Below are 23,204 nucleotides of genomic sequence, written 5' to 3'. Positions count from 1 at the left end.
ATGAAAGATAATCTGCACCATTTCTTTTCCCCATTTGTCTGTGTTTTTCATTGGGGACAGTAGGGTCCTGGTTTGCTTTTCCTCTTTTTAACTAGAATTTTGTCAATAACATTGGGGCCAAATTCATTATTTGCGGCTATTATTTTTATTGTATAAAGTTCCTGATCAATCTTCTTGGGACATGGGAATAGAAAGGAGACAGTGGATCATGTGGTGGAATGCTGCATGTTCATATGCTGTTGAATGTTGGGAGGAAACAGGGATGAATGTGTCAGTGAATGAATCATTTTGATAAATTTTAAATTTATGTTGCTGTATTCTATCTGTAAACTAATGTCCAGGAAATTCATGCTGGGTCTCTCTAACTCCATGCTGACCTTTATATTAGTGACTCACTGTTTCATATTTTCCACAAATCTTTGGAGCTGTCTATTGGAATCTTTCCACATACAAAGAATATCGTAATCATATCTGTACCATTACACCAAATGTTTTGCCAATGGTTCCCTGTTAAGAAAATCAGTCTCCCACCTGAATGAGATTGTCACTCTGCAGTAGTGTGTGCACTAATATGAAACTTCCTGACTGATTAGAACTTTGTGCTGGACTGGTACTGGCAGAATTTAAGCTGTGAGGATGGGTTGTGAGTCGTGCTTGGGTAGCTCAGTTGATAGAGCACTTGCCCGCGAAAGCCAAAGGTCCTGAGTTTGAGTCTCGGTCCGGCACACAGTTTTAATGTCGGGAAGTTTGTCTCCCACTTGTCCCTAAACATTTCAGCTAGTAAGGTGGATAAAGGTGACCCCATTGCCAGACCATCCACTTGCTTATAATAGCTCTGTTGAAAACAGAAATAATTTTCATTTAAACAACATTCCACTGTACTAAGAATGCTCAGTTGTTCTTCTGGATTAATGTTGTGTGAATACAATGGTTGTGACACAATATCTACACAGCTTTCACTGGAATATTTGTGAACCAGCTTTGGAAATCAAGAGAGACTAATTTTGAATCTGTTGGAACCGTGACATCTGTTAACTTGTTAATTAAATCTAAACTGTTCTTATTGATTTATTTCCCTTTGAAGTTTAGTTTCTTCTTCAAGAAGGTGTTGATCCTTTGTCAATCCTGTGTACTAGAACTTGTATTGCAGATACAAGGTCCAGCACAGAAGATTGCCAGGGGAGATCAACACCACCTTGAAGAACTAATTGGATTTCAAAGGGAACTAAATCATTAAGAACAGTTCAGGTCTCTCTTGATATTCACAGCTTGTTCACAAGTATTCCAGTGAAAGACTGTGTAGATGTTGTATCACAATCATAGTATTCACCAACATTAATCCAGAAGAGGAGCTGAGCATTCTTAGTACAGTGAAATGTTGTTTAAATCAAAATTATTTCTGTTTTCAACAGAGCTATTATAAGCAACTAGATGGTCTGACAAAGGGCTCAACTCTATCCTCCTCACTAGAAGAAATGTCCATGGACAAGTGGGAGACTGATTTTTGTAATAGAGAGCCATTGGCAAAACATGTGGTACATTGGTACAGATATGGTGGTGATACTCCTTGTATGTGGAAAGGTTCCGATAGACAATTCCACAAATTTGTGGATAATATGAAACAGTGACACACTAACATTAAGGTCAGCATGGAGTTAGGGTAACACAGTGCAAATTTCCTGGACATTAACTTACAGACAGAAGACAGCAACCATAAATTAAAAATTTATCAAAAAGATTCATTCACTGGCACATTCATTCCGGCTTTGTCCCAACATCCTGCTCTGTATAAGAATGCAGTATTCCACCCCATGTTCCACTGCTTCCTTCCTGTCCCCATGTCCCAAGAAGACTCACTAGGAACATTATACAAAGGAAAAAACAATAGCCACAAATAATGAATTTGACCCCAACACCATTGACAAAATTCTAAGTTGAAAGAGGAAGCAGCAAAGCAAGTCCCTATTGTCCCCAATGAACATCACAGACAAATGGGAAAAGAAATGGTGCAGATTACTTATAGGAAAAATGTCAAAAAGGATAAGTAACATTTTCAAGGCAAAGTGCTTCTCCAGTCTTGTCTATGTCCCTCAGAGAATAGGTAGTTTCTTGTTCAATGCATAGGATAAACAACCAGCCATCACAACAAATGAGGTTCATAAGATCACATGCCAAGAGTGTCAACATAGAAGCTGGAAACTGAGAAAGTTTGATTCAGCCTTTGCAGAACATTGCCTTAACGAAAACAACAAATACATAATAGACTTGGAACTCTTACAAATAGAGGAAAAGGCGGCAAAACGTAGCCAGTTAAAAATTGTAGAAATTAAAAAAACTAAAAAAAAAAAGATGTTTATGTTCCCACACCTATTATTAAACACACAAACCCAATTCAATTATTCACCTCTTTTAGATGCTATCACAACCCCAGATAGAAGTAAAACTTGGACCTCAATCTCTCAGTCAACAAAAAGTTCTAAGCTGATGCATAACTTTATTCTTAGGTATGTTTAATCATGTTAGTGTAATTGCTGAGTTGTGTAATACCATATGTAATTTGTCAAAAAAAAAATGCTCATTGAGCCAAGGATCAATACATTAAGAAATTGAGGTGTTTATCTTTATCTGATCATTATGTTTATCTTTGTTTTACCATTTTTGGAATCAGTAACATGCTTGAAATTGGACTTGTAATATGAAATGTAAGTCGTGCAAAAACCATAATAAAAAATGGTTAAACAAGGCAAAACAGTGTTTCTTAGCAAAAATGATCATCTTGATAAGCATACAATACCATTCTCTCACTTCTCAATCAATACATCTTCATTTTGAGAGAGAGAGAGAGAGAGAGAGAGAGAGAGAGAGAGAGAGAGAGAGAGAGAGAGAGAGAGAGAGAGAGAGAGTCTTCTTGAAAATACAATTTAGTTTCTTATTATGTAGATATAATTTAAGTGGTAAGATGATCAAATTAGCCATTTCCTGATTATTGTTATGTTTACACTTCTTTTTCTTTACAGATTATGCTGTAACAGCAGGGTCAAGATTGTGCATTGTTACTGCTGGGGCTCGACAGAAGGAAGGAGAATCACGGTTGGACTTGGTTCAACGTAACACAGATATTTTCAAAGGAATCATTCCAAACTTGGTGAAGCACAGTCCAAATACCATTTTGCTTATTGTTAGTAATCCAGGTTAGTTACCATGGACATATTAATACCTGAGTGTCCTGTTCTTTTACTGTTTTTATCCTAGATGATTTATGTTGTAAAAAAACTGTTTCATTTTGTAGTTGACCCATTTTCTACAGTTATCATATACTACTTAACACTGGTAATGTGTTATGATGTAGAAGTGCCAGAAGATAAAGTTCATAGCCAGCATGGATTGAGTGTCACATATTCATTCTGTTTCCCAAACTGAGCTGTTGAACCTCATTTCACAGCACTATCTGCCAGACTCTGGCATATTTTGTTGGTTCTTTTGCCTAGCATTTCACATTAGCATTTATCGAACAAGAAATGTTTCCTTCACAAAGACTTCAGACCTATAAATATAGCTAAAAGTAGCATTTCATTGTGTAATTCAATTTAAATTATTTTGCAGTTGATATCCTAACATATGTTGCTTGGAAGTTGAGTGGCCTTCCAAAGAATCGTGTGATTGGATCTGGAACCAATTTGGATTCATCTCGTTTCCGATTCTTGATGTCACAGAGATTAAATGTTGCTCCTACCAGCTGTCATGGGTGGATAATTGGAGAGCATGGTGACACCAGTGGTATGTGCACTTGTCTGCATTATGTACATTTGTACATATCAGGCAGTTAAAATTTGCTCTGGTATTTTTAATGTCTGTCAGTAGTTAACTGTTCAAAAACGTTTGGCACAGAGCAGTTTGTAAATAGAACCCAAGCAATCAAATTTTAATATACAGCTACTAACTAGTAAGTTTATTTTAAGCTCAGTCATGGAAATTAGAAGTCATGGTATCTGAAGGGCTTTATTGATAAATGTAATATTGTCTCAGAATATACATGTCAGGCTCCCAGATTGAAAGATCTGATATTAGGTTACAGGTAGAATTAGTGATTACCTCCCGCTCCCGGGATTGGAATGACTCCTTACCCTCTCCCTTAAAACCCACATCCTTTCATTTTTCCCTCTCCTTCCCTCTTTCCTGATGAAGCAACTGCCAGTTGTGAAAGCTCGTAATTCTGTGTGTGTGTGTTTGTGTGTTTTGTTCATGTGCCTGTCTGCCGGCACTTTCCCGCTTGGTAAGTCTTGGAATCTTTGTTTTTAATATAGGTTCCCTAATTTGGAATATTTGCTTTGTAGTGTAACTTTCCTTTGTAGTCAGTGTATATTATTTCAAGGAATGTAAAATGTAGTCACAGATTGATGTTTAGTGTATCCTGAATCTAGGTCTGAAGATGACAGTTTGGTTGTGTTGATTAAGTTAGTGAATGTTATGTCTACATCTGCATCTATTCCTTGCCACCACTGTGAATGGATGGCATAGGGTAATTCTCATTGTACCATTTATTAGATCATCTTTTCGTCCTATTCAAAAGTAGAGTGTATGAAGAATGATTGCTTGGATGTATCTGTGTGCAGTGTAATTAGTGTGGTCTTGTCACTGTGGTATCTACAGCAGTGAAGCATAGAAGTTTGTAATATATGCCTTGGATCTTCTTTTCATACACTGGTTCCGGAAACTTTGTATGTTGGCATTCACATGATTGTTGGTATCAAGCATTTGCGAATTAAGATTTTTCAGTGTCTCCTTGACACCATCCAATGGCTCAAATAAACTGTGACCATTCATGCTTTTCTTCAATGTATACATTAAACATTTCCTGTTTGCTTATTTGGTATGTACCCCATACACTTAATCACAACTCTAAGATGTCTCACACAAATGTAAACTGGCTGTATTTTACTAGTATCGTCCCAATAACTGGAAATCTGTCACCTGATTTACTTCCATTACCTTAGAGAGTAGATGAGACATAACACTTATTCATTGATGTGTTCATTGTTGTGCAGATACTATCATGAAGGAAAAACTTTGATATGTTTAATCAATAAAAGTTGGCTTTAAGAGGGGGTTTTAACTGTCAGAAATTCTCTCTGTAAGTTATATTGGCAGTTAACTACCACAGATCTGCTGTATTCCAATTGTGCTTACATAGGCTGCACAAAACATAATACAAGCAGGTACTACATCTGAAATTGTTGCTGTGTCGTATGTTATACTGGGTAACAGCTTTAGTAGCACTCGTATGACTTTATTAATGACTGCTATTAGAACAAAGACCTGCTCACAATAAAATTATTAGTAGTAGGCCTACTGCTGTTCAGTCATTGCCAATTTTTGAATACATACAATTTTTATTTGCAACTGTTCATAGCTTCTTAAAGACCTTTGTATCAGGAGGCAGAACCTCATTGTCAACTGTGCACAAGGAATTGTCTTTTTGTCTTGAGTCTCAGTGGACCATTATTGACCACAAACACCCTTAATGAGTAAACATTCAAGGGACTGAGTGTAAGCATTAAGAGCTTTCTACATACATCTGAAAGTTGCATATGTAACTATGGCATATAGTATTCTATTTGCTTCTACCATATAAATACTTCATATATGTTTGGTGTGTTGCCCTGCAAGTTCATTCCATGAGATAACTTACTGGGAAAGTATCCATGATAAGCTCTAGCACCCTTCTCTTTAAGTCAGCACAGATATTGAGTGATAACTGTAAAGGACACAGAAATGCCACACATTCATATGAGATGGTGTTATAAGTGCATGACAGATTTTGCTAGGGGCCTCATTATGGTTCTCTATTTGGGCAGCTAGTTTAATCCTGCAGTAGAAAGATTTGTGGGCCATTCAAATATGTCAGTGTTCTGATGTTGGAGTGCATGGGAACATGTCAGATATACTTGATATTGAGGTTCCTTGTAGACCATGTCTGCCCACTGTGAGGGCAGTTTGGAATATTGTGCACCAAGAACATAGTGATCCCCTTCACATCTGTGTCTGAAATTTAACAATAGTAATTGACTTGCTGTAGCATTGTTTCATTCTGTACTAAGAGCAGTCAGACAGGGGATTATTGTCCCATGTGTAGGCCATTGTTAAAACCACAACACAAACAGCTGTGTTTTGAGTTGTTCTGAGACTGAGAAGCATGAACTGCTGATAAACAGCATAGCATTGTCTTAAGCGATTAACTGTGCTTCTACACTACCCTGGTTGACTGTTGTTGGCAAATATGATAGTAATCTGGAAAGAGATTCCATTCTTAAATTGTTTTGGAGAGCCCCATAGTGTTATTCCTGGCATCATGATATGAAGAACCACTGCGTGTGACTTCAGGTCTTTGCTAGTAGAGATTGAGGGAATTCTGACAGTACAATGATACATCATGGATTTCCTGCATCCTTGTGTAGCCTCACATGCAACAGTACCATGGTGCTATTTTCCAATAGGACAGTGTTCATCCACAACTGGCATGTTTGTCTATAAAATGCCTGCGTGATGTTGCACAATTCCTAAGGTCAGAGGGATCACAAGTTCTGTCCCTGATAGAATTTATGTGGGACTAGCTTGAATGTCAACTCTTTCCCAGTTCCAATAACCAGGACCAGTTCCAACAGTTGTAGAACAGCTTGCCTCAGGAGACAATTTGATGGCTTCATGGTACCTTCTCCAGTCAAATTAGTGATTCCATCCAGGCCAGAAAGGGTGCAACAGCATAGTGATAAGTGAGCTTTTACTGCCAAATTCTTTATAAATTTGACTTTATTTTATAATTGATGCTAACATCACATACCCTCTCAACCCATGAAGCTTCATTTTGTTTCCACCTCCTCTTTTGGGTGCTTCACTGCCTTTGTCATGTAGTGTATGATAGTGTCAACAGAAAGGCTTCCACAGATTCTCAGTTTGATTGTGCATGATCATGTTAAACTGTCTGATGAAATTTAAAGTTGCCAATATTGAATGAAATTCATTGAGGATTGAGACCATATTACATAACTTACAGAATAACAATTTCTCAGCTTTAGTCACTTTTTTTGGCTCAGTTTTTATTGTAACAAAGGATTTCAACAGCATGCCGCCATCATTTCATGTTCATTGTCAGTTAGTAATATATGTATAAGTAACGTTTAGGCTCCTCATAAAGGCAGCATACTGTTGAAACACATGCAGCAGCAAATGTGGGACAGAAAATGAATGGAGTTGAGAAATTACTATTTTATAAATGCTGGATTAAACCCAAGACCGCCGGCCAGAGTGGCTGAGCGGTTATAGGCGCTACAGTCTGGAACCGTGTGACCACTATGGTTGCAGGTTCGAATCCTGTCTTGGGCATGGATGTGTGTGATGTCCTTAGGTTAGTTAGGTTTAAATAGTTCTAAGTTCTAGGGGACTGATGACCTCGGATGATGTGTGATAAAACTGAAAACATTTACAGCTGCTTATTAGCTAAGTGACATGAGATTCAGAGTTGTTATAATACCATGTTCTCTCTCTCTCTCTCTCTCTCTCTCTCTCTCTCTCTCTCTCTCTCTCTCTCTCTCTCTCTCTCTCTCTGCCTCTCTCTCTGCCCCCCCCCCCCCACTCCCCCTTACTTGCAATACTTAAGAAGTTACTGTAGATGTGCTTAACACTAACTAAACTCTGGAAACTCCTTATCATTTTTTAGTGCCTGTCTGGTCTGGTGTAAATGTGGCAGGTGTAAGGCTGCGAGATTTAAATCCAAATGTGGGGACTGTAGCTGATAAAGAAAACTGGGAACAACTGCACCAACAAGTAGTTCAGAGGTAAGTCTGCTGTGAAATCAGGTCCTGTACAGTACCTACAACTTATTGACAGTTTCACTACAGAGAACTTGTATTATTACAAAACACTGTAGTTAAAAGCTCTGTGTTGCCGCCTTTTGCAAAAAACATAAATAATGAAGCTGTAGTGATTATTGGGATTACTAGCTTACAAATTTGTGCACTCAATGATCATTAATGTTTGTAATATGTTCTTTAACTGTTTTCACTGCAATTTAGCAGAGACAGGTTTATTGGGATTACATTGGCGGAGTTGCAAAAAGACATGCTGCTTAAGTGTTGGTAAATAGGTTTTTCATATATACCTGAGACTGGCTCTTTCCATTACTCAGAAATATCTTGTGTGCTCATTAACAACTGTTAACAATTTGTTTCTGCACTGAAATTGATAGCATTAGTGCTGTTGATGCAGTCTATCGAAGCTTATTTTAGAGTAAGGAAACACAAACAATGTTAGATATTAATGAACAGAGATCAGGCGAAAAAAAAAAAAATTTGGAAGGACATTGGAGATAATACTTCCTACATCTACATCTACAGCTATGCTGCAAGCCACTGTGAAGTGCATGGCAGAGGGTGCATCCCACTGTACCACTTATTAATGCCATTTCCTGTTTCATTCACATATTGAGCACGGGAAGAATGATGGTTTAAATGTCTCTGTGCATTCTGTTATTACTCTTAATTTTGTCCTCACAATCCATATGTGAGTGATACATTGAGTCTGTAGCATATTCCTAGAGTCAGCATGTAAAACCAGTTCTTGAAATTTCATAACTAGACTTTCTCAGGATAGTTGAAGGCTTTCTTAAAAAGTCTACAAGTTCAGTTTCTTGAGCATCTTTGTGACTCTTTCTCATGGATCAAACAAACCTGTGACCATTTGTGCTACCATTACCTATTACTTTCAATATCCCCTGTCAGTCCTATTTGGTAATTGTCCCAAAACTAAAGTAACCTTCTAGGATGGGTTGCATGAGTGATTTGTAAGCAGTCTCCTTTGCAGACTGATTGCATTTTCCCAGTATTCTATCAATAAACTGAAGTGTACCACCTGTTTTACACATGACTGAATCCACATGCTCATTCCATTTCCCTCCATATGAAGCTTTACGTCCAGGTAAGCTGTGCCTTACTAATACTACAGTAATATGATACTATGTTTTTGTTCTGATTTTTGAAGTGCTCAGTTTTACATTTTTGAATATTTAAAGCAAGTTGCCAATCTTTACACCCCCTTTGATGTCTTGTTAAGATTTGTCTGAATGTTTATACAGCTTCTGTCAGACAGTACTTCATTGCAAATGACTAAATCATCTACAAAAAGTCTGTGATTACTATTGATATCATCTGCATGACATTGATATTAAACATGAACAGCAATGGCCCCAACACATCTGAAGTTACTTCTACATCTGCTGATTGATCTCCTTCCATGATAAGTGGCTGCATCTTCCTGAGCAAAAAAATCTCAAACCAATCACAAATTTCTCTTGATACTCCACATGACAGCAATTTTGATAATAAGTGTAAATGTAGTACTAACTCAAATGCTTTTTGGAAATTGGAAAATATTGCATCTCCCCCTGCCTTCATCCATAGTTTTCACTATGCCATGTGAGAAAACAGTAGAGTTGAGTTTCCCGTGATGGATGTTTTCAGAATCCATGCTTGTTGGCGTGGACGAGGTCATTCTGTTAGAGATTTCTCATTACATTTGAGCTCAGAATATGTTCTAAGTATCTACAACAAATTGATATCAAGGATATTGGATGTAGTTTTGTGAATCACATATACCACCCTTCTTGTAAACGGGTGTGACCTGTGTTTTCTTTCAACTATTGGACATGATTTTTTGTTCAACAGATCTAGGTCAGATAATAGTTAAAAGAAGTGCTAACTTGGCTGCAAATTCAACATAGGGGCTACTGAGGATTCCTTTAGGCCTAGAGCTTTGTTCAGTTTTAATGATTTTGTCTGTTCCTCAATGCACTGACACTAATAACTATTTCACTCATCTTTTCAGTTTTATGAGAATTAAAATGTGGCAGTCTCCTGGTTTTCCTTTTTAAAGAAACTTTTTGAAAATGGAGTTAAGAATTTCTGCTTCTGCTTTGCAACCCTTAATTTCAGGTCCTGTCTCATCTGCAAGTGACTGGACACTAACTTTGCTGCCACAAACCTCATTTACAAATGACCAGAATTTCTTTCGTTTTTTTTTTACACCTATTACACAGTGTGTGTCTGTGTCTTTAGAAGCTTTTTTACAGTTTCTGTACACCATGAGGGTCCCTCTCATTATGAACTGTTCTTCAGGGTACATACATAACCAGTGCAAGGTAATCTATTCACCTAAGTTTGAGCCAAAGCTTGTCTACATGCTGCTGCCCTGTGCTGAAAGCTTAAAGTTTGTCATTGAGATATGACACTAATGCCTTTTTATATGGTTTATTTAATATACATACCATTGTGTTTTCAAGGGCATAATATACTTATCTAACCAGTTGCACTGCTGTGAATATTATATTTGTTTGAGCTACAGGCCTGTTGGAGCTATACAGCCCTCATCAGGTTATGTTTTCAATTCCTGACTCCCATGCAGTATCTTTGTTTCCATTGCTGTCTATTTGTTACTGATTATATTTTATGTTAATGTAGCAATAATAATTAGTTTTGTAGTATGTTCTGACTTCTCTTTTAGTAGTGGTCAGAAATTGCCAGAAATAAATGTTAGTCTGTAGTTGACATTTAGTGACAGATTATAAGTGATTTCATTATCTCTGTTGCTGTCTTAGTAGAAATGAACTTAATTTCTAGTTAAAATTGCATGACAGTAACTGTCAGATTACATGTACATACAATATTGCTGATCATCTGATGTAATTGCTGTCACAAACTTTCAGCTGGAAAGTATCTTTAGTTCTGATCATTATTAATAAATGTCAGAACATAACACTCAACTGATTACTAACAGAACAACAATGAAAAATATAACCAGTAAACAAATAGACAGCAACAGGCAACAGAAAGAACGATATTGCCTGGAAGTCAGGACTTGAAAACATCACATAATGATGGCTGTAAAGCTGAAACAGGTCTATAGTTCAAGTAAAACTAATATTCTTAACTGGCAATACAAATATTATGTCCTTGAAAAGTATTTATTACACAGTAGGCCCAGAAAATTAGAAATCTTGTATTTCTTTTAGTTGCCCTTTGTATTTCGGTTATTACTGAAGCCACAACTATCTCATGGACACTGATACCAATTTCAATGTTGACACCCACAAAGACATCATGTCTATTTGTTGCCATTACATCTAAAATATTTCCATCATGAGTGGGGTTCCGAACAATCTGTTTTAGGTAGTTTTCAGAGAAGACATTTAGTAGTGTTTCACAGGATGTTTTTTTTAAAGTTCACCACTAATAAAACTGTAATTTTTCCAATTAATTGATGAGTGATTAAAGCCTCCTCCAATGATTACAATATGATATGTGAACATAAGTACAAGTAAACTCAGACTTTCTCTAAAGTTTTCGGTTACATCAGGTCGTCAATCTGGTAGTCAAAAGAAGGATTCAATTACATTATTATTAACCACCCCACTTTTACAGCACAGCAGTACACCAGTAATATTCTACACCCCATTTTGTTGCCCTTCATGGTAAGCCATCCTTGACAAGAAAATTCCTGCCTGTACATGGCTAGAGTTTCTATTGATTGTATTATTGCTTGCCATACCCTACCTTGGCCAGTAAGGTCACCAGATCTCTCTTAAATCAACAATGTTCAGAGCATTATGGACAGGACCCTCCAACCAATATATAATGTGCCAATTAGACAGAATCTGGCACAATACCCTCAAGAGGATATCCAACAACTCTTATCAATCAATGCCAAACCGAATAACCATTTGCATAAGAACCAGAGGTGGACCAACTTGTTATTGACTTAATCAATTTTATTCTCTTGAATAAATCAACAAATTTTTGGAAATTTTAAACATTCATTTATACGTGTACATCACATCTACTGATTTCCATTCCATTTGGACCATTCCTACATGCTTTTTCCATGAATGTGTATGAGTATATGGAGTGGATTCTTAGTTGCAAACGATTGACATGTGTTATCAGTCCTTAACTATGATAGTTATAATTCTAAAAAAAATTCAATGCTATTCTTGTTAATGTTAAAACAGTTGTTTCTAATTATTATATTCTGTTGATAGGGTTTTGGTTTCTTTCTCTTTAAATGCAATTGCTTAATCATATATAGCAATAATGCCCAGGGCTGCTACATGTGATTAATAATAGTTTTTCTCCTTTCCAGTGCATATGAGGTCATAAAACTAAAGGGTTATACATCCTGGGCTATTGGGCTGAGTGTTGCAGCTTTAGCACAAAGCATTTTGCGCAATGCTCATGTTGTTCATGCTGTGTCAACACTGGTTAATGTGAGTAAAATCTGATTAACTGTCTGCTTATACCACCATTTTTGCTTTAAAATTATATTCTCATGTTATAATGTATTTTCACAATTGTGCACACAAAACACATCACTTTTAAAATGTTATTAATTTATTTTACAGTTCTAATTTTTTAGGGTAATTTGGTTCAGTGCTTCTTTTTTATAGGTACCGTATCCATTTCTCATTTCCCATGGGTATCCTCTTTTTGCCCTAACTACTGGTTTCCTGGACCAAACAAAATAAAGTTGACTATGCATCACATATGCAGAGGGTATTCGTATCACTTGCAAATACATAAAGTGTAACAATGACTTTCTTTTTACGATCTGTGAAATGTTTGGTATAAACGATACACTCAAGTACAAGAAATACATAAAAGTGTCTTACTAGAATTTCATCATCTGTCCTCTGCAAACCTTGTGGCATGTATTTAGTTTCTTCTTGTTTAATTTTCATATGGTGCTTAGAAAAAATGAGTGTTTAAATGCCTTTTGCACACTGTAATTAGTCTAACTTTGTCTTTGTGACCCCTACTGCGACACTAAGTAGGGAGCTATAGTAGAGTCCTAGATTCTTCGTTGAAGACTTGTTCTTCAAACTTTGTAAGTACACTTTCACAGGATAGCAGACCACTTGGAGTCATTGCTGGTTTAGATTTTTCAGCATTTCTGTGATGCTATCCTATTAGTGAAACAAACCTGTGACCATTTAAGCAGCTGTTCAACACGTATGTTTAATATCCCCAGATATCAGTCTTGTACATTTGTCCAGTGTTACTGGATGAAAAAGAGTTCTGTAAACAGTTTCTATAACTGGCATTTACCCAGCATCCTATCAATTCCCACTACATATACTCACAATTTCTTACACTCAGGTATTAATATGAATTGAATGATTCCAATTGTGACTTACTGATATTGTATGCGTAGGATGCCATGCATTGCATTTTCGAAGTGCCAAATTTTACATTTCTGATCATTTAAAGTAAGCTACCAGTCTTTGCGCCACTTCAAAATCTAATCAAGATTTTGCTGAATTTTTGTACAACCTTTTTTCAGATAGTAATTCATTAGAGATATGGACAGGAAAATCTCACAAAAAAGATGCAAAATTAGCACTTCTTAGTGAAACAATGTAAAATGGATGATGTCTTATGAGCTATTACAAAATTTGTTAATTTGCCATATAAGAATTGAACTTCTTTATTTAAATGACTGAATCTGTACTTAGATTGCTGAATGACTGAGAAGATGAAACTTCTATGTTTTTTGATTCTGAAACAGCTGAGTAAAACTGAATGTACTGAGCCTACTTCCTCTCCACTTTTTCTTATCATGTTAACACTGACCCGCAATATTCTAACACAACACAATCTGACTGCTCAAAAAACTAACAACCTGACTTCAAATAATTAATACAAAAGAATGGCCCTAAATAAGAAGCAATCCTGACAATAACCTATACATTTCATTAAGCACTTGCCTCACAAAGATCTTCATTATGCGAACTACTGCAATACAATGAGCATTACTGCCAGCTAAATAAAAGATACTAACTACTACAGCCACTAACTACCAACAGGCATTTGGTTAGCAAAGGAAAGATTTTGTTGCAAACCAAATAATGTATTTTTTACCTTGATAATGTGACATCCAGTTCAAACACAAATATAAATCATCATTGACATACAGTACAAAGATATATAATCATGAATAATTTTTGATCTGAGTCAGATATGTCTAGATCATTAGACTATGCTAACACTTCAGGCCTCTTCACCTCCACTGCCCAACAGTACTTCCATCACTGCTGGTAACTAACTTCCAACTGCCCAACACTACTGATAATCTTCCAACAATGAGTCCCACCAGCCACAGAGTCTCTTACAAAGAAAGCGCAGTCAGAGATCCCATGCAAAGTGCTACACAGTGCTGCTAACACAGAAGCAGCCCACTTACAGAATCTTATAAATGAGGACACAAGGTTACTAATCCTCATAACTGACATTTTTTGAGTGTTAAAACTGGAGTTTGACTTCTTATATCTTCAAAGCTGAGGTTATGTATAATCTTAAACTAACAGTCCCATGCAACTTCGACATGACAAAGAAAACAGTACCAAAATTTTAAAAAATACATAACTCGGGAAAATACACCAGATTTGGCAAAAGAATAAGACTGAATTTTGCAAAAAAATGCCAAAGATGGCAAAAAATACACACCAAATTTTACAAGAAGATACCAGTTAATTTGGCAAGAAAACACTGGACCAGGCAAAACTAACACCAGTTTGGACAAAAAATTATATCAAATTTCGCCACAACATAAAGAGACTTTTTCATGTCCCTAATTGTAGATACCATCATCATTGTCATTGTCATCATCATCATCATCATCATCATCATCATCATCATCATCATCATCATCATCATCATCTCCAGAAAGTCCAACATTAATATTATATGCTAGGTCATTCATATATAACAAGCAGTTCAACGAAAACTGAACACATTCACAACAGGTCCACGGAATTGTTCCATTCAAAAGTAATCAAGTGTGAAGATATTTATCCCTCTGGGAGATGAGATGATTAATTTCCATTCCATTGAATCAGATTGGCCACTGATGGATCCACAACTGCGTCCACTCTTGTACTTTCTCAGTGGACTGAAACTAACATCCATACGTCTTTGTTCAGATCACCAAGATGTGAAAATCACACAGTGAAAGATGTGGGCTTATGGACAGTGCAGTATTTCCCAACCACATCGCTAAAGCATAGCCTTTCCCTGGTTGGCAGTGTGGGGACAGGCATATCAAGCAACAGTATACCTAGTTCATAGAGCATGGAACCACAATCAACACACAGCACTATGAAGGTACTTAGCAGAAACCATGACATATAAAAAAGTGAAAACGCCCAGGAATGCTGTCTGACAGAATTATCCTGTTGCATGATAACATCCTCCCCCACACTCACACTGCCAATTGGATGAGGGCTACATTTAAGTGATTTGGTTGAAAAACACTGAAATGTCCTCCTTAGAGCCCAGATCTTTTACTGTGTGGTTTTCACACCCTTGCAACCTGAAGACAGTCACAGGAATGTTGGTTCCACTCAGACAAGGAAGTGCAAGTGTTGGTGCAGCTGTGGACATATCAGTGGCCAGCTGTCTCCTGCGAAACAGGAACCGGCGGCTTCATGTCTCAAAGGGATAAATATCTTAACATATGTGGTGATTGCTTTGAATGGGACCATTGCATGGTCCAATTGTGGCAGTTGTTCAGTTTTCATTTGACTGCTCCTTATATATTAATAGTCTGTCATGTAATATAAACCTCCAACTTTTTAGAGATAATGTAGTTATATATAATAAGGAACATCAAAAAGTGGTAAGTTGTTTTATTTTATGGCCAAATTCAGTGTTATTTTCCTCAAAACAGATGTTATTTTTGACTGTTTAAAAAGAATTCTCTCTCTCTCTCTCTCTCTCTCTCTCTCTCTCTCTCACACACACACACACACACACACACACACACACACACACACACACACACACACTCACTGTGTTGATATGCTGCTCTTTTTCACACAGTTTTTATTAATATAAGAAAACTTTTACAGGGTTATCATGGTATTTCCAAGGATGTGTTTCTCTCTTTGCCATGCGTGTTGGGTGAGAATGGAGTTACACACATAGTGAAACAGCCACTCACTGCAGAAGAAACCGCCATGCTAAATAAATCTGCTGATTTAATGTTTGAAGTACAAAATGGTCTAAAATGGTAATTTTTGTGTTATACTTTTTTTAAATTTATGCAACAGGATATAAGCTGATTCAATATTAGAAGTGATTGAAGTATTATCATCAGACTGTCAAGATAATGATCTGAAAATCAAAGATAAACAGATTGATAAAAATTCTCATAAATTTTTATCGCAAAGTTGATAACTGCTGAGATGTAATGATGAAATACCAAAGTATTTATTGCATGATCTGTCAGTGTCTACAGTTTGAGTTACATAATTTATATTGAGAAGATGGTAACTACCTGAACAAAAATTACTAAAGCTTCTTTCCTTGCCATATGTCATTTGAAAAAACTGTTCAATTTCTAAATTATTATTTTTCTAATTGTATGTCATGTATAGATTTATCCAGAGACTATTGAAATTGTCATGTTGAATAGTAACTGTCATGTGCACCTGTTTCATCATTCAACCATTAAACAGTGTTGAATTTCTTATTTATGTAAATACATGTAAGAATAGCCCATTTGTGCCATGTATGTGTGTTTGTGTGCTTTAGTTTGTTTTTAATAATGTGCTACTAATGTGTGTGCAAGTGGAAATCTGCTCATGCAGATAAGTTCCTAACACAGTATTGTGAAATTTGCTGTATTTTTGTTCTGCTGTGAAGCTGTCACTTAGGCTTTTGTCTTAGCCACTCACATTTAGTTTTCATGTAACTAGACACAAATCCTATCAGAACAACAATTTTTTGTGTACTTTTTTAAACATGTAAAATAATGTTTCATAATTTTGTACCATGACATTTAATTAAACCATATCTGAGAGAACATTGAGGCAAATTTGTCTGCTGTTGTCTCAAGTTTACAGTATTTATTAAAAAGAATGTTACAAAAAGTATTTATTGTAAAAATAATGTCCGAGCATGTTGCCCACACTGTAAGTAAATGGAGAATTATAATTTAAGATTAAATAAAGAATACTGGAAAATACCTTGTCCAGCAAATGTAATTGTCTTCAATAATTTATTGGACTGATGTTCTTCACTACAAATAAAACAATTTCTTTAACATTTAATTTTATGTGAATGGAATTTTGAAGTGAAGATCTGCTGTTAATGTCATTAAAAAGCAACATCACTGGAAGTACAAAGACTGACTGAAACCGTACTTCTGGGCACTGCATCACCGAACACACATTTCGGTGCTTGTGTGGATTTGAGTTACTAGGTCTATGTGCTTCACTACACTCATGGTTAATACCTAGGCCAAATGAGCATCAGCCAGCAGTTCAACACACTAGTGAAAATGGTTGGGGTTGTTCCTTCTCATCTGAGGGAAATGTTGGAGTAATTTCTCTTCAAAATCTTACACAGTGTGAAACACTCATATTTTGTGAAAGAAATTAATGTTTATACACAGAAGATGCAAGATACATAAATGTGTACTGGGATTTGTGCTAGTTACTAATTTATTTGTGCTGGTTAAGTGGTATTTTCTGCTGGTTAGTTGTACGTACCTGCTGGTTAGTTGTACATACCTACTGGTTAGTAGTATGTTTGTGCTGGTTAGCGGTTTATTTGTGCTGGTTAGCGGTTTATTTGTGCTGGTTAGCGGTTTATTTGTGCTGGTTAGCTGTTTATTTGTGCTGGTTAGAAGGTTATGTTTGTTAATTAACAAAATGAATATTTGACATTAAAATTTTGTGTTACACCAGGAGCTGTATTAGACATCTCTGATAAAGGTTGCCATTTATCTCTCCTGCCCCCCCCCCGTCCTCTCCTCTCCACAGTTTGCCCCCCTTCCTCCCCTCTCCAGAGCTCTGCCCCCCCCCCCCCCTCCCCAGTGATAATCTTAAATTAATGTTTCCATTTACTTAGTCTGCAGTGGATCAGGTAACAGGACTTATACTCTGATTCGATGTCTGAGTCCCTGTGTGTGACACATTTTTAATGTCCGTAGGATTTGTGTTAGTAGTCTTTTTTGTGTGGTGGCAACTGTCACTGCCTCTAGAATAGCAAAGTGTCATCAATTTTATCAGTGTAATTAATTGTTTACTACCATAGTTGACAAATGAATCAAAAATAGTAGATAAAACATAACCACTTCTAGCATGGGATGATGAATATTTAGGTTTGCTGACTGTTGGACATTATCTTGAGTGTACCTACAGTTAACTGGTTGGAGCCCAGAACATTTAGACTTCAAACAAACAGTGTTCTTCTTTCACTCATTCCATAACAAATTAGAATGTATCAAAAGATTAAAAATGGTGGGTATTTGTCATATGACATCTTAATTTTGCTTACATATTTGTTGGTCCATTGTCTGTCATTCAATGTGCACACATCATATAAAGCACTGAAAAAGCCATCTACCTATATTCAGTTAGTGGTCTAGAACACGTTACACAATGCTCTGTATTGAGAGATGTTTTTGCACTTAATACATCGTACACAAGGGATATTAGTTTAGTATTACAGTCTCAGTTGCAGTGAGTGGGATTGGAGAGTCTTAAACATTTCAGTTGGTAACAAGTAGCTGCTTTTCTCCATACCAAAAGCAGCATATTGGAAATGTTTCTAATATTTGTCAGTTCTATAAACATTATGTTCTATGATATGTATACAGATGCCTACTGTGAACAAATTTATGGAAATTAGTGAGCATTAACTGGATTTGAGTGTTAGCCTTACTCACTTCAAGAGCTTTTGCAATTCAAGGGAGCACTGAATAAGCAATTGTAAAAGACAAATCCTTGTTAATCACTACTTCAAAGATTCTGCATGATTCTTTGGCATAATGTTAAAATACTGGAATCACATTCTGGAAGAACTGGATAAGAATACTTGTCTAGTCTAGGTTCATCTCAGTTTTGTTTCGAGAAAAGGCAGTCATGGTCGATTTCTTCCCTAAACCTCTCCAAATCCAAGTATATGACCCACTTCTAACTCCTAAATCATGAAGTATTATCAAAGAGTAACTTTGTATTTTGTCTTTGGTTTGGATATTGGTGAATGGTGGAGTTTTAAATGTGTCACTACCTAATTTTTCAAGTCTGAGAAAGAATGCTTGATGTATGTAAATTAACTGTTATTCTTTTGTAGATGGAAATATTTGGTTGACCTCTCATTTGATGTGTGCTGTTTCCAGACAGCATACTGAAGGTAGGTGAAGCAGAGATGCTGCCACTGAGGTGTTGATGCCACATCAATATAAGTGATGACTCTTTAAAACTATTCATTCTTGTTAATAACATAAAATGTAAAATAAGCCTGTATATGTAAATGAGACACCAGAAGGTTTCAGGTAGATTATGCAGGGTGTCCCTGGGGGAATAGTCAATATTTGGAGATACAACAGGAACATTCCTCTTATGAATGGTTTCTAAGACACAAGAGTGAAGGTCAGTGTCACTGATTTAGATACATACAGGCTGCATGGTACCTGGAGTTGAAACGGCTGCTACGTCATGCTGTGTCTTACAGTAAACAGTGCATTCCTTTGTGGGGCCAATTCTCCTCCATGCACGTTATCAGAAAGACAAGTGGCAATTCTCATTGTTAGCGATAAATTCGCTGTTGACACAGAATATCTTTTAGCAAGATGCCTTTCCTGTGTCTTGGCTTCATGGTGGTTAATGAAGTGAATTTAGTATCTCTGTTCCTTTCAACAGTTTGGACTCCTTGCTGCAGTCATACAGCCCACTGTTTCAGAGTATATTGAGCCAGGCAGAGTATTTCCGAGCACATGTTTCCCTTAAGCCATTGGCACTTCCTAAATATGATCATCTGCACCATCCCCCCTCATGCTATTCCCTTTATCATGCACAACAAGGTAAAGGCCTAATTGCAGCACTGGCATAATCAAGGGTCATTTCTCTTACCTATTCAATCAAGTCAGTGGGCCACTCCTTTGGTGGTGGTTCAAACACCCAACAGTGCCATACATCTTGAAACCTATTTTTAAACAGACAGCCAATACAAAATGTGTCATGGATTCATATCCTATTCTGTGGATGGCAGAGTTGTTGGTGAAGTCATCAGGGAACCAGTATTAATCACACACAAACCTGCAAAATGCCCACCAGCAGTTACTGTTGGATAAAGTCTCTTGGACTATCTTCGTTCTTTACACTCACTTAAGTTTTACCAGTTTTATCATTCACCTTTTGGAATCTTGTCAGCACTGGGAATTCATCAACAGAATTTGGTGCAGTTGGTTCTGAAATTCTCTGTTGCATCAACTACCTTGAAGACCTCTGTGTAACAGGCCCTACAAGAGAGGAACATTTACAAAATGTTGAGCTGGTTTTCCAATGCCTTCTGGAGAGTTGCCTTCACTGCAGGCTGGAGAAGTCAAGTTTCTTCTGCCCAAAGGTGCATTTTTGGGACAGGGGCTTAGCAAAGATTGACTCATCCTGACAAATGACTACATCAAAGCTGTCATCAAACTGCCAGCATCTAAGAACCTGTAGGAGCTCCAGGCTTTTTTAGGTGGTATTTCATATTATTCTTAATCCTTGGGCCACATACATCTGACATCCTCTTAACTGACTTCACCAGAAGGGTGTTACATTTGTTTGCCAATGGGCTTTTAAGTCTCTTGAGCAGTTTTTGTGCTCCGTTCTCTGTCTGCCTTCTTTTATGCTGGGTAAACCTTTCACTCTGTCCTGTTCCCAGATAGCATTGATGGAGTTCTGTCCTACCAGAACCTGGATGGTACAGAACAGTCTGCTGCTGTGTGATTGAAAAAGGAGGAGCAAGCTATTAATTTCATGGTTAAAAAGTTTCACATTTTCAGGTGTAGGTGAAATTCCTCCAAATAGCTGGTCACAAGATGCTGGTTTCCTTATTTGTACCTTGTTCCAAGCTCCCAATAGGACTGCTCAAAGATTTCAGGGGTAGGCTCTCTTCCTCAGTAGCTATGGCTATGACCTTCATTACCATTCCACCATCCAGCATGCCAATGCTGATGGGCTATTGCAGCTACCAGTGGCCCAAGTTGGAGTTCGATTGGCAGCAGACTCTCGCTTCTGCTTTGGATGATGGCTTGCAACAAACCTTGTTGAATTTTCCATTGCCAGCATGAGCAGTCATGACTGCCACAGCTGCTGACACACTTTTCTGGAAAATTATTTCAGCAGTTCAGAGTGCACCTCTTTCAGTATCATGTAAGGTTTCTTTTCCACCTCCTATGAAATTGACTCAACCTTGTTCTGTTGGTACTTAGGCTTGTCGTGGAGGAGCAATGCTGCTGAGTGGTTGCCCCCTAGCATTGCCCCCTCCCACACTTCAGTTGCTGCATGCATTGCACTAGAGTATAACTTGGTGCTACGTCACATCTACTGGCCGTTAGTCAATTGTGACATCAAATGTTGGTATGGGCTTTCAAGGCCTGTGCACAGAACCAGGCTGCACCACCTGCAGGGTTTCTCCATTGCTACTTCCAGAGCACTCTTGGGACAGCATGTACATAGATTTCATGGGTCTGTTCCTTGGCAGCATGTGTTAGTGATCAATACATTGTTCCAAATCTTCATTTGTAGCCAAGCTGTCCTCCATGTCATTAACAGCCACTGTTGATCCATTGTTTTTGACACTGAGGGTCCTCCAGGACCCTTGTGTCTGATAACAGTAGGCAGTTGCATGTTACTATAGTCTGCATTCACAATGGTTTTCAGCATCGGACTACTTTCCCATTTCGCCTGACTTCTAACTCGGAGGTGGAGAGGTTCATACATATGTTCAAGAATCAAATAAAGGAGTCAGTGTCCTTCTCTTCCTGCATTCCTGCAACAACACGTTGTCAGGTTTTCTAGCTACATACTGGGTGACTCCAGTCAACAGATGCAGTCTGGCAGAACGTTTGCATGGGCACCAGCTGTGGGATCTCCAGGATTTGTGGTGCCCGAGTCACATGATATGGACCGCCTCTATTTCCTCCCAGAGCTGCTGTTTCGGTGGTCAGTATGCTTGTGGGTCCTCCGGTAGCCTCTCCAGTTCTGCACTGGAGACTTCGGCCCAAGCCTGGCTATTTTCAGACCTATATGGCCTTTCCAGGGGTGAGGGATGTCATATCCCTGCCAGCAGATATCACGATGGAGGCACATGAGCTAGCATGGGTAGTGCAGCAGAACAGTGCAGAAACCTGTCACGGAGGGTGCACAAACATGTAGTATGGGCAGATATGCTGACAGAGTTGTTGTCTCTATGAGGTTTCAGATTTCATGCTTCCCGTAGATTGACATATGTGGTGAGTTTTCACTTTCTCTCAAAGGGTTCTGTTCCCCAGTTGTTATCGAGACACTATCAGACTATGATGTACCCACACCAACAGTGTAATGTAGTGCAGTGGGCCTGTGCTGAAACTAAAGGGGGACAGGACAGCCAGTCACTGCACAAGATGCAATAATGGTTAAACTAAATGATGCTGTTGTGATTCATAATTCACAAATTACTAGTACTTTTAACAATGACTTTCTAAAAGTAGCGGGAGAAACAGGGTTAAGTGGTTTGGCTGAAGAAGCAAGAAAATATATTGAAAATGCCATTCCACACAACTTTAAGCAGCTATAAGTAGCACCAACTTATTGAAAATGTCATTTCACACAACTTTAAACAGCTATAAGTAGCACCAACTTCCTTCACTGGAATTAATAGAAATCTAAAAATTCTAAGAAACAATACCTCAAATGCTGCCGATGGAATTCTAAAGAGTTCTTCAAACTTAATGTGCAGGGTTGTGAGTGATTTATGTAATGTATCGCTGGCACAAAGAATTTTTCTGAATAGATTAAAATATGCCATTAAACGTCTTCATAGGAAAGATGACAAGAAAGACTTAAATAATTATCATTCATCCAATTTTCCTTACTGACTTCTTTTTCCAAAATACTGGGGGAAGAAATGTGATAAAGAGAATGAGAGATGTTCAGTAATAATGCAAAACATTTTTTCTGAAAGCAGGTTGATTTTATTCAGGATTCCAATACACTGAACTATTCCCCACGCTTTTGGCTATCTCTGTTAAAAGCAGTGGCCCTACGCCACCTTTCAGAGGCCCTGTGTGCCCATATGGTACCACTCTACTAGTCTGCGTTGGAGTCAATGCCTTGCTGCATCAATAAC

The 23,204-nt window shown here is 37.5% G+C and overlaps 1 protein-coding gene across 5 annotated transcripts in view; it reads left to right on the top strand.

Annotated features, from left to right (window-relative positions):
- Nucleotides 1-23,204, top strand: part of LOC126266619 (L-lactate dehydrogenase) — a 291,594-nt gene that overhangs the window by 240,749 nt on the left and 27,641 nt on the right. For 3 of the 5 annotated variants that reach the window (XM_049970968.1, XM_049970966.1, XM_049970970.1), the window contains exons 4-8: nt 3,018-3,191; nt 3,604-3,777; nt 7,715-7,832; nt 12,187-12,310; nt 15,950-16,110. In XM_049970968.1, coding sequence (XP_049826925.1) covers nt 3,018-3,191; nt 3,604-3,777; nt 7,715-7,832; nt 12,187-12,310; nt 15,950-16,110 — 751 coding nt within the window. Of the gene's footprint in view, nt 1-3,017; nt 3,192-3,603; nt 3,778-7,714; nt 7,833-12,186; nt 12,311-15,949; nt 17,087-23,204 lie in introns of those variants that run through there. The other 2 variants (XM_049970967.1, XM_049970969.1) reach the window with 1 other exon arrangement.

The sequence above is a fragment of the Schistocerca gregaria genome, chromosome 4, assembly GCF_023897955.1.
Source record: "Schistocerca gregaria isolate iqSchGreg1 chromosome 4, iqSchGreg1.2, whole genome shotgun sequence".
NCBI classification, from domain to species: domain Eukaryota; kingdom Metazoa; phylum Arthropoda; class Insecta; order Orthoptera; family Acrididae; genus Schistocerca; species Schistocerca gregaria.
The sequence above is the reverse complement of the archived record's forward strand: the minus strand, read 5'-3'. Positions and strand labels throughout refer to the sequence as shown.